This window comes from Setaria viridis, chromosome 8, assembly GCF_005286985.2.
Source record: "Setaria viridis chromosome 8, Setaria_viridis_v4.0, whole genome shotgun sequence".
Lineage (NCBI taxonomy): Eukaryota > Viridiplantae > Streptophyta > Magnoliopsida > Poales > Poaceae > Setaria > Setaria viridis.
Window position 1 is genome coordinate 9,279,447 of NC_048270.2, and position 15,345 is coordinate 9,294,791.

The 15,345-nt window shown below is 39.5% G+C and overlaps 1 protein-coding gene and 1 pseudogene across 1 annotated transcript; both read right to left on the reverse strand.

The window, feature by feature from the left end:
- Nucleotides 1-3,301: 3,301 nt before the first annotated feature.
- Nucleotides 3,302-6,232, reverse strand: LOC117866723 (probable serine/threonine-protein kinase At1g09600). The gene is made up of 4 exons (XM_072290228.1): nt 4,477-6,232; nt 4,256-4,360; nt 3,678-3,995; nt 3,302-3,553 (listed from the first exon to the last, which is right to left on the reverse strand). The coding sequence occupies exons 1-4, from the start codon at nt 5,029-5,031 to the stop codon at nt 3,302-3,304; spliced, it is 1,230 nt and encodes a 409-aa protein (XP_072146329.1). The 5' UTR covers nt 5,032-6,232.
- A 1,112-nt stretch (nt 6,233-7,344) lies between these two features.
- On the reverse strand, nt 7,345-13,009 carry LOC117866368 (alpha-L-arabinofuranosidase 1-like; annotated as a pseudogene).
- Nucleotides 13,010-15,345: the final 2,336 nt, after the last annotated feature.

Consider the following 15,345-nt stretch of genomic DNA (forward strand, 5'->3'; position numbering starts at 1 on the left):
TGTTTATGTATAACATTGGGGAATGGGATATGGAGTGCTATGAACTCCAGGATGACAAAATGAACACTTCATATAATGCCTACTACAAATCTAAAATATACTCCCTCCGACAAAAAAAAACAAATCGTTTTAGGATTGTCTAAGTCAAACTTTTCTAAATTTAACCAGAATTATAGAAAAAACTACATATTTAGGTATGAAATAAGTCCCATTAATTTTATCCTGGGACATATTTTTATAATATACGTATTTGATGCCATATATTTTTCTCTATAAATTTGATCAAAGTTGAGAAAGTTTGACTTAAGACAAACCTAAAATGAGTTGTTTTTTTTTTGGACGGAGGGAGAACAGTCTTTTGTTGACTCTATATATAGAACTATTATCATTTCTGAAAAGTGAAATTAAACAAAGAAGTAGGGTTCGTGATGATGAAGATAACTCTGCCCGTTTGAAGAAGTGAAGAATTTTTTTTCACTCTAAGCAATGGCCATACAAATGCTATGCACCCAGCAGCAAGTAACATATAAGCACCGAGAATTTTTACAATTGTTGGAAAAACTGAGAGCCGTCCATTTAGAGGAAAAAATCATACAATGCAAAGATAGGAGGTATCAGAGAAATACCAAGAGTTACCAAACAGGAATCAAGTAAAAGATAATGTGGTACCATTACCCAATTTAATTTGATTTTTAACTATCTTTCTCAGATGAACTGCAAGCAAAAATTTAGAGACAAAAGTACCGAGAACTAGAAGTACCCAATGATACCTTAGTACCTTACAACCATTGTAAAAAAGGCTCGTAACCACCACATATGACATCTGCGGCAAGCATCGACCCATTTGCTTGCATTATTACCAATACTACTAGTCATTTTTTCTATAGCACAAGTATCAGATTTGGTCATGATTATTATTTTGAGAGCACAGGTTTAGTTTTTTTTTAATGCAGTGCACAGGTTTAGTTAAGAATGCATATAAAGATATGACGTAGGGATGACTGAAAAAAGAGTTTAAGGGAAGACCTTCTGACATAATTGACCAACAAGGCAACAACTGGTAGCATGGTGCCAACAGCTTTTATTTTCCTTGTCAATGAAGTGATTTCATTGCACAAACATCATATAAAATGACATATGACCTTTGACATGACGTTTCTCCACTTTGTTTCCTCAATATTTTGGAAGACCTGCAGCATTTGTGAACGAAATTCAGACCTTGAAAATTGCCACTCAAATTAGCAGCCTAGATTGATCTAGCTGAGGATATCCTTGGAATGTCAGAAACTTAGAATGATAGCTCCATGTTTCGCTTCTTCTGGAGACACCAGATGCAGAAAGATGCATCATTGCTTGAAGGATGAACTTGATTTTAACAAATGATTTATTTCTTTCTTGCATTGCAAGGTCGAGAAACCAACAAATTTACAACGGCTTCAGTCTGCTGAAAGCAGCTCTTGCCCGATTACTGGGAGAAGAAGAGAGGGTTGGACTTTGGAGAACAGATTACACTGCATGACTACTGCAGATAACTGATTGCACCAGGATACTGATTCCTGGGAAACGAGATACATGAGTGGCTAATAATCTGTCTATCCAGTCGAAGAGTGGATGTGATCAGTATCCATGGTGTCGATGGCCTTTCTGTTGCAGATTTTACTACTGATCTAGAGAACAAGGATCTTGGCTGGGTAAGCCAGAGTTCCCTTCGCTGAGGAAATCACATCTCACGCTCCTTCTTCATGGAGAGGAAAGCCAGGGACTCTGAAGCCCAGGGCAAAGACAACTTCAGGTGGGGGATGATTCAGAAACCACAGTGTTGTCAAGTTCGATGCATATCCAAGGTGGTCACAAATTCTCTCTGCAAATTCTGATATCTTTAAATGCAGCAGCAACTGCAGTTTTTGCCGTTTCGAAGCAGCATGATAGTAGGTTTCATTTTCCAAGCAGCATGAGTCGATGGTATAATCTGAGTCATCTGTTTCACAACTCTTTGCTCTTGTTTATGCGGGCTTTGCGCACCGCTTCTTGGATGTTCTTTTCATGCTCCTTGAGCATCTGCTCCATGCTTCCTTTTTCTGTGATCATCGAACCTGAGTGCTGATATCTTTTGCTCCTGCCCTTGTATCTCTGATCACACAAGAGTATACATAATAAGTGAGTAATGATCGATAATAAAAGCTAAAAAACACTAAAATACTCTGACCTTGATGCCAAAGCATCTAGGTTAGTACAATAGAGAAAAACTATCAATATTTTTCTGAGTAAACAGAATGTAAAGCTAACAATTTATCAGAAGTGTTGTATTACCACAATTGGGCGCTTCGTCCCCGGGTTATTGCTGTGAGAAGTGGACACTTCATTCCTTGCGTCAGCAGATTCAGGTTGAAGCATATTTGATCTGTTTTTCCGCATGCCAGGGGGGTTCGCCACCCGGACAGAATTGTATTTGCGTCCAGGTACCTCCGGATGGGCAGTGGAATCTCCCCTCATGATCCATGTGGAGTCAAATTTTTGAGATTCCAACCCAGTTGCTAATGTCCGTGTTTCATCCTGTGAGTTTAGATTTGCAATATTGATATCTGGTGCCGCACCTTTGTGTTTCTGTACGATGACAAAGAAAGTCAGGGTTAACTAATGTAGGGCTGAGCTGCTAATACTGAGACGTTTATTTTTAGCTCCTGATGAATTTCATTTATTTTAGCTATTTTTCTTCTTTTGTTGTTTATTTTTTTGCCTCTATTTACTTTTAGATTTACTTGAACTTAGAATTCTGCAAGAAAAATAATATGAAGTTGTACAGTCTCACTCTCAGCCGAGCTCTTGAATAATGCATCATACAGACCTTTGATTTACCATAGCCTTCATCAGCATGACTTAGTTTTGGATTCAAATTTTCATCCTGAGCTGCCTTTCTTTGCCTATTGAAATAGGAAAATAGAATTTCAAACCAATGAATAATAAACTTGATCTCAACCCCTGAAGAATATTGGGAAAATGGTACCTCCTATATTCCTCCCTTCTGAGTCTGGCATCATACTCTTTGCTTGGTGGACACTTCGGTAAGCTTGAGGGATTGCAGGCAAGTGGGCTTGTTCTGAAAAGCTAAAGATTCGGATTCACTTGTTAAGTGATGCAGTGCAAAGATCTCCAAAACTCTATTTTTATGTATCAGAGCTAATTAACGCATCGAGTTTGTTATTTGAGCCGAAGTCATTTAAACTCACAAAAAATAAACTGTCCAAAAATCATTGTAATTAGGAATAACTTGATAAAGAAAACAATTGAAAATTGGAAACCATCAGGTTTGATGTGCAGAACTTACATCACTCTGGAGAGTGGTGGCAGCTGTTCCACGAGCTTCTGGTTCGAAGGCAAGCAAAATATCTAGAAGAGTTAGAGCTGAGTGAGGAAAATCCTTAAATGTCTCAGCAATGCATCCCTTGTACTGGCTACCAGGCTTGAACATCCCTGTTTGGGGCACTTCCAGTTTATCCCAATACTCGTCGGAAGGTGATCCGCAGAGCTTGAAAATTTTGTGGAGTTGCTCCACCTACCATGGTATTGTTTGACAAAATCATGATACAGACCGAATGAGCATAAGGTAAAATTATGTGTCAACTGAGAAACCAGTATGGCCTATCCCGTATCATAAAAAATGTAACAATTGCCTGTACCTCAGTTCTTCCAGGCAGGATTGGCTTGCCAGCAAACAATTCTGCAAGAATGCACCCTGTACTCCACATATCCACAGAAGGACCATACTTGGTGGCGCCGAGAAGAAGTTCAGGTGGTCTGTACCACAATGTTGCAACACGGCTTGTCAATGGCTGCTGATTGTCTGGATCGAAAGATGTTGCGAGGCCAAAGTCTGCGATCTTCAGAACACCATTTCTATCAATCAAGAGGTTGGAACACTTCATGTCCCGATGCAAAACTCCATTGCTGTGGCAGTGATCAAGGCCACTAAGTAACTGCTGCAGTAAGCATTTGACCTGGATTCATGTGAAACAATGTAAGTTCATGTCAACATTTCAGATGAACCAGGAATCAAGGATAGTACGACAGTAGTCACCTGTGGCTCAGAAAACTTGAGGCCTGGAGTCGCAACAAGGCCAGCAAGGTCATGTTCCATGTAGTCAAATACAAGAAACAAGCTTCGTGAAAAAGAAGATGTTATAACCCCTTCCAACTTTATGATGTTTGGATGATTGAGTTTCCGTAGAACAAAAATTTCTCTAGCCATAAAGCGTACGCTTTCAGGATCCACATTGACGAACCGCACCTTTTTCAGAGCAACAATCTTGCCAGTTTTAAGATCCCGGGCTTTGTACACACTACTATAAGTTCCTTGTCCAACCTGCAATATGAAACAAGTTAAATAGTTGCTCAAACAAAAGGGCAACTAAAAAGTTAGCAATAATTGGTAACAACATTGAAAACTACCTAACCTGTATCACCATGTGAAGAGTTTACCTTGCCTAATTTCTCGAATGAATCTAGTCGCCGAGGGAACCATCCTTGTACTGCCTCTGGTGCCACATTTGTGAGCCATTCTGGCCATCCAGGATCAACACTCTCATCTGATAACGGCTTAGCCACATTGGGAACACCCAAGTCCAACTTATTTCCATACCTTCCCATTATGCCGTTATGCCCACTGCTGATCCATATTTTCAATCTATGGTGCATGCTGGATTTCCTACGGTGGCCAACAGCTGAAACTGGCTTATCTGCATCGTCCAACTGGTAACTAGGATCAAAACCATTTGTTCGTGGCTGGGAGGTGAGCACTTCAATATTTCCACCATTTGCGCTTGGTACGGTTGCAGGATCATTACTAGACGGTGTGAAGAACCATCGGAAACATGTGCATCCAGTGGTTTGGCTTCCTGAAGTTGTGCCCTCGTGCCTTCTAGAACACTTTGGACAAAGGTGACCTAGAAGCACATTCAATGCCTTTCCACTTGATTGAATGCACCGAATCTGTATTAAGCTTTGCAGTGGATTCCTGGCGAATATCTTCATCATTACCAGAAAACTAGTGCAAGAAGCCAGGTACTTCTTGTTCCAACAATAGCCTTGATGAAATTCTTAGTCAAAATTCCAAACTAGTAATGCTGAATGAGGTCTTTCATGTAATTCTATAGAGTCCAGACTGGTATTTCCTTGGAATTTCAGAGACAAAAAGCCTAATTACAAGAAACTCCAATCATAAATTAAACTGTAATTTAGAGAACTGAATAAAAGTTAGATGTACGGATAGCAAATTGACAGTGAATAATGCAACGTCTATCTGCCACCCACCAGAATTTTACAGTTCTATGTCTGCAACTCAGAATTAAAGTAAGATTCTTCAGAATGCAGGCAATGTTGAAGACAAAAATGTCACCTTTAAGGGCCTGTGTCTAGAGAAAATAACTCCTGTGATTCCAAATATTTGTTCAAAGGTTTCATTGGATTTCTGTAAAGGAGAAAGCAATCCTCTTCACCGTGGCCATTATCAGTACAATTGAAATTTTGTTTGCAGCGATAAATGCATAACACGATGTGTTGATAACCTAAAATGAAACCAATTGATACTAAAATATCAATCTAAAGGGGCAACAAAGGGAAATCAGCTAATAAAAATCAATAAAAACTGCAAGTTCCAAACAAAAGAATTGAGGATTTACCACAGAGTTAATTCCTTGCTCTTCTTCCCATTTCAAGAAAATATATTGGCAAAAAAATTGAACACTATACCCCACCTTCCCCTCTCTCCATTCTAGATGGAGGAGAGAAAGGTGGGAAAATATGAAAAAGAGAAATTGGATTACAGTTAACTTCTCCATGATATTTCTTTTTTAAGATTTCTTCATCTTCTCCTTTCTAAGATAACAGAGAAAAGTAAAGAAAATTCCAAGAGGGAAAATAGATTATCTACGGAATACTTTTGCACCAACAAAGCAGGGCAAAAGGAGAGGAAGGGAGGAATTGTCGAGAGCTAAATTTAGTGTTTGGTAAGAGGAATAGTAAGAACTGGACCTATCCATTGAGGCCCTCGAATGCGCCATGGCCATGGGATCGCAGCCAATATGGAGGTGGATTGGAAGGCGAACACTGAGCTGGAAAGGAGAACAAAGCCACCCTAACACCAGATCTCATCGTGCCCCTTTTTTTCGATATAGATCGTGCCCTTGATGGATAGGTATGGGATGCTGCTGGATGGCATGGGGAAAATTCTCCACTTTTTTCCCTTGGAGCCCTGCTCTGATCTCTTGACACAAATTTGTCCTTATACAAATACAAATTGCAAGTTTGCCACCAAAATCAAAGCCTCCACACTTTTGTTTACCACTAGTAAAAAATTACCATAAAACCATAAATTCTTTTTTCCTCACGGAACATAAGTTTTTTTAAAGTAGGAAAAACTTATATTACTTCAACATTAAAGCATTACAATCACGTTCTAAAGCCACCAACACGCAGGTTGGGACACCTTTCACATTAGGGATGAAAGTGGTTCGTTCATCCGCCCGAAAGGGTTCAGACACTTATCTAAATCCAGCTATTCAATATACACATCATATTTGAATCTAGAGAGTCAAAGTTGGATATCTAATATGTGAATATGACGAATATCAATATTCGATACATCTTGGCACCATTCGTACCCGAATTCGATCTGAGAAAAAAATAACTATCTATATTCATATCCGTACATATCCATTCGTATCCGATCCGTTTTCATCCCTACTCACGTACATAGAAACACACTAACCCCTATAAGTGCATGCAAACGTGTGCCCTACTATATGGACAACAACTATGAGGGACTAGACCTGATCATGCCTTTACCCGACCTGACAAACCCAACCCGATCAACCTGGAAAAAACCCAACCTAATCCGACCTAATCAATATGCTGGTGGGCTTGGGCTGATATTTATGATCTGATCTAAAACACGGGCTGGGCATGGGCCAAAAATTTTGACAAGAAATGTTAAAAAAAAACAACCAAACCCAAATATCACACACAAAATATATGGGTTTGACCCAACCCGACCCGACCATATCACGGGTCGGACGCGGGCCAAAAATCTGACCCGATGGACGGCTCGGGCCAAAATTTTTAACCTGAAACTCGAAAGAATCCAACTCGAACCCGACCTGACCCGACAAATGACACAAGGGACTGAATCAGCATATGTTGAGATTGATGAAGTCATCACAGACGCCTCAGTATCGAGGCACATGTCATCTACCACTTAGAACAACAAATTAACTATAAATACGAGCACCCATGCAAAGTATGAGACTAACCAAAGAAAAAAATGAATTCTGGTGGAATCTTAAACAAAGATAAACATGAATTCTAATGGTATATCTTTAAGCAAAAAATATATAATTTGCAGTGAAATGTTTATTTGGTTTCTCCTCAGTGTTACATTACACATTGCTTTACCCCCGCACTTGCAAGTCCTTAACTACTGGCATTAGGGTGTCACAGTTCAGACATCAGGTATTCGTTGTATCGCCCCGCCAACGCGACAAGTTTGGATGGAGCCAGTGAAAGATCAAAGGATGTGAATGAGTGAGGAGCCACTGTGACTTGCATATGCGCTGCTGCGTCGAAGAGCTGGCTCTTAACTGGCACTACCTGCACCATTGTATAACACAGAGTTCTGAATCCAGACGAGCCAGAGAACATGGAGGTCCAAACCAATTATTAACTTTGAAGATTGCAAAAACATTTGATAAGCCATTTTATGGACAAGGGGGAAAATGTAGATCACCTTGTTTGGGTTACTGAAAGAATTTTCATCCATCACATTGCTAGATGTGAGAACAGTGGCGGTCGATCGCAGCAGTCAATGCTAGCCTGAAGTCCAGTCGTGGAGATTGTGACTTGAACAGCAACAGATTCAAAGTTTACAATCTGCACAAGAGCTTTCGAGATTAGTTCAAGGTCATAATCCTTCAGACACAAGGCTCTGATGAATGCAAGGAATTTTACTTGCCTTTACTCTTAGAAATGAACTATTGTCTGAATCCTTCCAAGTAACTGCAGATGCTGCTAGAGAAACATTGCTGGAGCTGCTGGAACTGATTGTTGTTGGATGAACAATAGAACCACTAGACTCACGGAAAAGCAACTGCATCCAGTAACTAGGAGTCCCGTAATGTTGCCAGGTATTGAAGACAATAACGTCTGGGTTCCACCTGAATAGTTTATTCAAACACAATTACCACAATGGATCAGATCAACAATAGCAGAAGGAAGCAACGAAAGCATTAAGCCATAAATACTAACTTTTTCTCAATATCGTCATTTACGAATAGTGGAGCATGGCAAGCCATCTCAACAACATCACTGCCAAGGAAAAAACCATCGAGGCAAAGAAACATCAGATCATGGTGACTAGATGAGCAAATACAACATTTAAAATTTATGCACAAAGATTCAGGTGTGATCACCAAGTAACCCACAGATGAAATTTTTTTAAAAAATTATTTAAAGAGATTTAACCTATTCTTCTCCAGCCCAGTAAGGAAAGCAGCTTCTGCCAGGGCAGCAAGAAGAGTTCCTCTACCAGCATCAGTTTTCCAAACCGCATACTCGCTGACAAAAGCCTGAACTCAAATCATGTTTAGAAAGATATTTACAAGTGATACGTCAGAAACGAGCGCCATTTCAAAAGATTCATAAAAGATCACCATTTTGTAATAGAGATTTACCTTGGGTCCAATGCGGGATGTCTTGTCAAATGTGTTCTTCATGGAAAACAGAGTCTTCGCATCGGCATAGACCTAAACAGAGGCATGGATGGAATCTAAGAGAAGTTAATTTGACCTTGATGATGAATAATGAAAGAGAATCACGGTACCTAGACAGCGAGAAATAAGGTACAAAGCATGGAATAAGGAAATTTACATGGAAATCATATAAATCGGCTGAATGATCAAGTGGTCCAGATGAGCCATCACAGTTTGAAATTAGTTGAATGTCTGGATACGCCTCTCTTATGGCACTGTAAAACTTGAGGTAATTACCTGCTCAATACAAATAGAGAATAATTTTCTTCTGCACTGCACTAGATAGTTCGCATTATATTTGTGCACTGCCACTGGGAGTTATGATCTGTTATTTTTGTACAGAAGGAGAATGTTAAAATATTGACTCTGATCAACCTTGTACTGAACGACCTTCATTGAATCTATACCATGGCGCTTTGGAGGTTGATGTGTTGTTAGATTTGAAATGGGAAAACATATCATGCTCTAGTAAATGAAAAAACTTCCTCAAAGGACCTTATGAGTTTACAAGGTATCACTTTAATAATTACAATTTGGTGCGTCCTCAATAGCTTTAAAATTTTTCTCTTTTTGTTCCTTTCCTTAACATATTTTCAAGGACACATATATTATTATGATTGCAGCCAGAATGACAAAGAGTTTTAGACAGAAAAAAAATAGATAGAAATAGTATATGAGAAATGATATTTACAATATGCTGACTGAGTCGATAACAAAGATTTAAAGTAAAAAAATTGGTATCAAAAATATATATAACTAACTTCATCAGTAAATCTTGGAAGCACTGGCAGCAAAAACAGCAACTGACCTTTTTTTAAGAAATACTATATATCCGAGTTCTATTTCCTTCTCCATAATTACACAGCTTCTCTACTCTTATACACAAGACCTGTTCAACTTACCATTGTAGAACTGTTTTCCGCAGTCTTCATTTCCAATTGCAGCATACTTTATTGGGAATGGTTCAGGGTGCCCCATTGCAGCTCTAACAGAGCCCCAAGATGAATTTGCACTCCCCCTTGCAAATTCTAGACTGTCCAGTACATCCTTTACAAAGACAAATAGTTCCACAATGATGGAGCTAAGATTACACGTTATGATGACTATATCCATAAAAGATAAAAATATATTGTATCTCATATTGCGTCTTTCACTCTTTACATACTAAATTATGTGCAAGCTTGGTACATACAAACATGAGAGTAAAGGATCAAGCTACCGTAACATATTCTATAGTAAGGTTTAAGATGGAAAGAATTTTAGCATCATTTAAGCAGAATGGTTCTATACAGTGGTCTCATAAGGATCTACACATAATGGTTTTTAATACCCAGAGAGGCATTCTCAACAGAAAAATATGAAACAACAAAGCTTGAACCATACCTTTACAAAAGGTGCAATAGCAGCTGTATCAACTTCATCATTGTAGCTTAAACCTGAGTTTTAAGATGGAACACTCCATCAGCTAAGAAGGCCACCCAACACTGTCAAAGGTTTGACATACCTAAAAGTATTACCACTGTTGAATACCCAGATTGGGGCAGCGCCCAGGTCCTCAGAAAGCTATGGTATGGATTTCAAATGTAATCATTAGGTGACTATAAGGATAAAAGGGCTGTCGAAACAATGTAATCTGGTACCTGGAGAAATTCAAAATATCCAAGGCCATCATCGGTCCAGTAATTCCAACAATCTCCGAAGTGTCCGGGCCTCTCTTCCCACGGACCAATAGATTCCCTCCATCTGAATGCATTTCTTAGCCAGCCACCTTGTACAAAGCAACCTCCTACAATATTTGCATGCGATGTGTCAATTGTTCCCAACATATTTGAGCATATAACAACGCATCTCATATGTGATATATCCAATCATCAATAACCCTCTTCAAACAAGACGTACCAGGAAATCTTAAGAATCGTGGTTTTAAATCCAAAAGCATGGATACAAGTCCGTTGCGAAAACCATGTCCCTGTTTGTGTGGAGAAATTGGTTGTCAAATACTCAAATCAACCCATAGACAACAACAGTGGCCTATACTAGAAAGAGAACAAAATTTGTTTCTGAGAAGATGAAGTAAATCCTAAGATACTAAATACACTTAATAGATAAACCACTATGTTTTAAACATGATATCCATCTGAAACATTTACATGTAAACTTACTTTATCAAACAACAACAACAAAGCATCGAACTGGGTGCCACATTGTTCTTCTCTTGTTCTAAAGGATTATAAGTGGCTAACAGTAGTATGATTTGCAAAAACTACAGAGCAAATACTCTTGCAGACAAGTATTTGCACATGACCAAGGTGGCTGGTCCATGATTTAATGGAATAGGACTTAATTACTAGAGTACTGCAAAGAGTATCATACTTTCAAGATTACGGGGTAAGGTGCTTTTATCTGCCAGGCAGAAATAATTGGTCATTGCTTCATATTCAGAGGTTCAACATTCATCTGGAGGTATTATTCAAAGACACTTCTTACTTGGTGTGGTTTATGTATTTCAATATCAAGGTCCAGAACAAAAACATAATATACCTTGTATGTGTCTGCAGGCATGAGTGATACTTGGTCAAACCATACAACTCCTTTCTTCTCAGATGTTATTTGAAGCCTTGAGGTTCTATCGGTTCCTTGAGGAACCAATTTTTGCTTGACCTTTATCCAATTTGACTTGCCAGCAACTCTGCAGAACGTAGTATTTAAGTGTGAATAATCAAATATCTTCTTCTGGTGCCAACATACTACTGATAAGTGATAAAAGATACCAACAATATCGTAATTGAAGCCAGATTTCGCGACCCATCAGAGCTTGTTAGTGAAACTGTCAAGGATGCAGTTTGTGGCGATTTAACGTACATAACAAGATTGTATGTCTTTCCATCTTCTATGTTCTGGAAGTTCAAATGATAGCATTATTGAAAACAAAAAAGTATGAAATAGAAAAACAAACTAGACTGAACATTTGCTTAACATCAGAGCGTGAAATCTAGCATTAACTGAAATATACAAAGAAAATGCAAGGGGCTGAATGTTGTCACTTTGTGAGAAAAGAGAACCATAATATCAAAGCATTGGGACATACTGTAAAATACCATAAATTTTAATATACATTAACTTAAAGTTTGTTTATAAAACAATTCATTTCTCATGCTGATATGTACAAGCCAACATCTGATCAACTTAAAGGTCCTACCATGCCCCAGAAACCTGGGTTGTAAATCCCAACACCACCAGCTGGACAGTCATTATTGCAGAGGACCTCCATCCTTAAAGCAACAATATTTTTTCTGAAACATGATGTACGATCAGTCTCCACAAAAATGGAAGAGTCGTCTCCAATTATTAACCATGGGTCGATGTTGGATGGAGTATTTGGGCCTCCTGCTTCGAAGCCTGAAGCAATAGGTCCGGAACCTGGTTATGCTGAATGTCGACATTTTGAAGAACATTATGAGGTAAAAAGGTTTATTGTGTTCTCCAGCTTATGCTAAAAAAGTAAACAGAAAAAATACAGCGATGCTCAGAATGATCATGGCATCTAGCCTCTCTTATGAGAATTCACTCCGATATGCAAACAATAGAATCAAGAATTAATTCCTTTTCTTATGGGAACCAAGAGTAGCTAAATTACCTCTGTTACTAACAAGTTCAGCCCATAATCCACCAGCTCCTCCGCGGCCCATCTCCTAGTAGAGTATAACATGGTTAGTTATTGCAAGAACGTAATGGACCATGTGTATACAGTATACTTGCTTGGATTGTTCCGAACATAAAAGATAAAACCTGGGAAGCCCATATATCAAAGAGGTGTCTACCAAAAAATTACTGCTCACCTCAAAAAATACTCCAAGTAGTGTATCAGGGATCTTTCGCGCAAGCTTTGGCGAGGCATCGATCTTGAGGGTTACCTTCTGGGTTGCCTCCAAATGTGATGCTAGACATTTGCAGACTATGCAGAAAAGGAGCAAGAAGTGGATGAGCGTAAGAGAGAGCCCTTCCATTGAACCCATGCGCTTCAACTTTGCAAAACTCTAGTTCTGTAAGCAGCATGCATGTCCGAACAAATTATATAAGAAGCTGCTAAGAGATGCCAGCAGCAGAGTTAGGTTAAATGGGTTGTTGGAGCCTGGAGGCTTGGAGCCGTAAGTCGCAAAGAACCAGTCTCCCTTCTTAGGTGTTTGGACATACCCCATGCTCCTACATAAAATGCGATCTGGGAAAGAGAATTCTTATACAGCCTTACTCTTGTAAAATTCTACAAAGATAGTGATTCGATCCAGGATCTCCAGACCACAAGTGGAGTCTCTACAACTGTGCCAGATCTACCTTTCTAAATGTATGAAACTTCCTAATATTATCACTAGTAGAAAATTGGGCTTTAGTCCCGGTTGGTAGGGTGCAAATATCCCGAAAATCCGTCAAAAGACCCACCACAACCGGCGCTGCAAAAAAAAATCCAGAGCTCCCAGGAGCCCCCCCCCCCCCCCACCACACACACACGCGCGCACGTCACAAGTCACGCGAAATATGCGCGTGCGCGGTTCGTGGGATTCGAACCCACAACCTCCAGCCTCGCGCATAGCTTCCTTGCCATCCCACCTACACATCACATTTGAGTACGTAGGGGATGCTATCCTTTTGTATTAACTCGTGGGGGACCCTTTTATCCCGGTTGGAAACACTAACCGGGATAAAAAAAACCCCCTTTTATCCCGGTTGGTATTACAAACCGGGATAAAAGGGTTCGAGGATTTAATCCTCTTCCAGTCACCTTCCAGTCACCTCGTTGGGAATCCTTTTATCCCGGTTTGAAACACCAACCGGGATAAATGACCCCCTTTTATCCTGGTTGGTATTACAAACCGGGATAAAAGGGTCAAGTGCCTTTTATCCCGGTTGGTATTACCAACCGGGATAAAAGGGGGGGGGGTCTTTTATCCCGGTTGGTGTTTCAAATCGGGATAAAAGGTCTCTCAGAGTCTTTTTTTCCCACTAGCCTTTGCAACCGGGATAAAAGATCCCGGTTAATTGGTGAGCCCCCCACCAGTGACCGAGTTTTAGTCCCGGTTGGTGAACCTTTTGTCCCGGGCCAACTTTAAACCGGGATAAAAGGGGTGCATGGAAAGCCAATTCTCTACTAGTGTATATATATAAGCATAAAGGCAGTGTGTTCTACTCCCGTTTACATATTCACAGTCAAAAAAGGTTTTTACATAAAAAAGATGCTTCAATAAAAAATACTACTCCCTCCATAAAAAAATATTATTCCCTGTTGACTTTTATTCATAATGTTTGATCCTTCATCTTATTCAAAAATTTATGCAAGTATCATTTATTTTGTTTATGACTTATTTTATCATTAAATGTATCTTATCCATGACTTATCTTTTCATATTTGCACTAAATTTTTTATTAAGACGAATGGTCAAACGTTGTGAGCAAAAGTCAACAGTAAACAATAATTTGTGTGCAGCATACACAAAAGGCAAAAACTACACCCGTGCTGGTGCTGATTAGTGGAGATGGTTATGAACTAAAAGGAGCCAAAAGGCATGCAGCATGCTTACAAATTTGTATGCTAGGAGGCTAAAAACTATCCCGGTGCTGGGTCTGTCATTTTTCTTTGTGGGCGTATTCTTCAAAATGCTCACATGATCTGCTGATTAGGCATCGTTGTGGATAGTTGGCCACTTGCCAGCTGATGCATGACATGCTCTATCGATAAAAGCAGGGTGGCCATTATAGTCTATAGATGACGTGCATGCGTGCTTTGCTTCCAAAAATAATGTTTCTTGCCGTCGCATGCAAGCGTGCTACGCTCAACCGTCCTATGTTGTCGTAGAGTACTACGCAGTAGCCAGTATGAATCATCGATCAGCTCCGGTTGCCACTTGCGGTTGTTGTTGTCGAGTGTGTTACACTTGCACCCAGTATACGTCAACTCCGTTGGAGATGAGGACCACCACCTCGTCGTAGCAATCCTCTCGTCTACGTAAGAAGCCACCGTTCGTTCTTGTGATCAAACATTCCAAACTTTTTGAATATTATGAAAAATTTAGGATATCTTTTTGAGTAAAATACATTTTCGACCCTTAAACTTGCCTATTATATTATGCCACATTGGTGCATATACTCTAAAAATATGTTTTTAGCACGGATATTTCCCATCTTTATAATTTGAATTTCAGATTATATTTCGACTGTGTGTGGGTAGCTCGGGGGAGTGACCTCCAAGTCCATTTTTCTTGCTATTTTATTTAGCCAATTTTTGTTTGACTATTCGTGCATATTAAAGAGCCTTGAGTATCCGTGTCGCTTCAAATAACCAGCACAGATAAGATTTAATTGGCGTCACGAATGATGTGTTCTACGGTAATGGTATATTGCTGCCACTGAACAAATAGCCACATTTCTCATAAACATATGACATCAAGCCTAAGATTAGTTCATAACCACCTCCACTAACCACTCAAGCAATACTCGGTTTTCTTTTTTGGTTTTTCTGGTTTCCCCTCATGAACACCATGATGGTGTTGGTTTT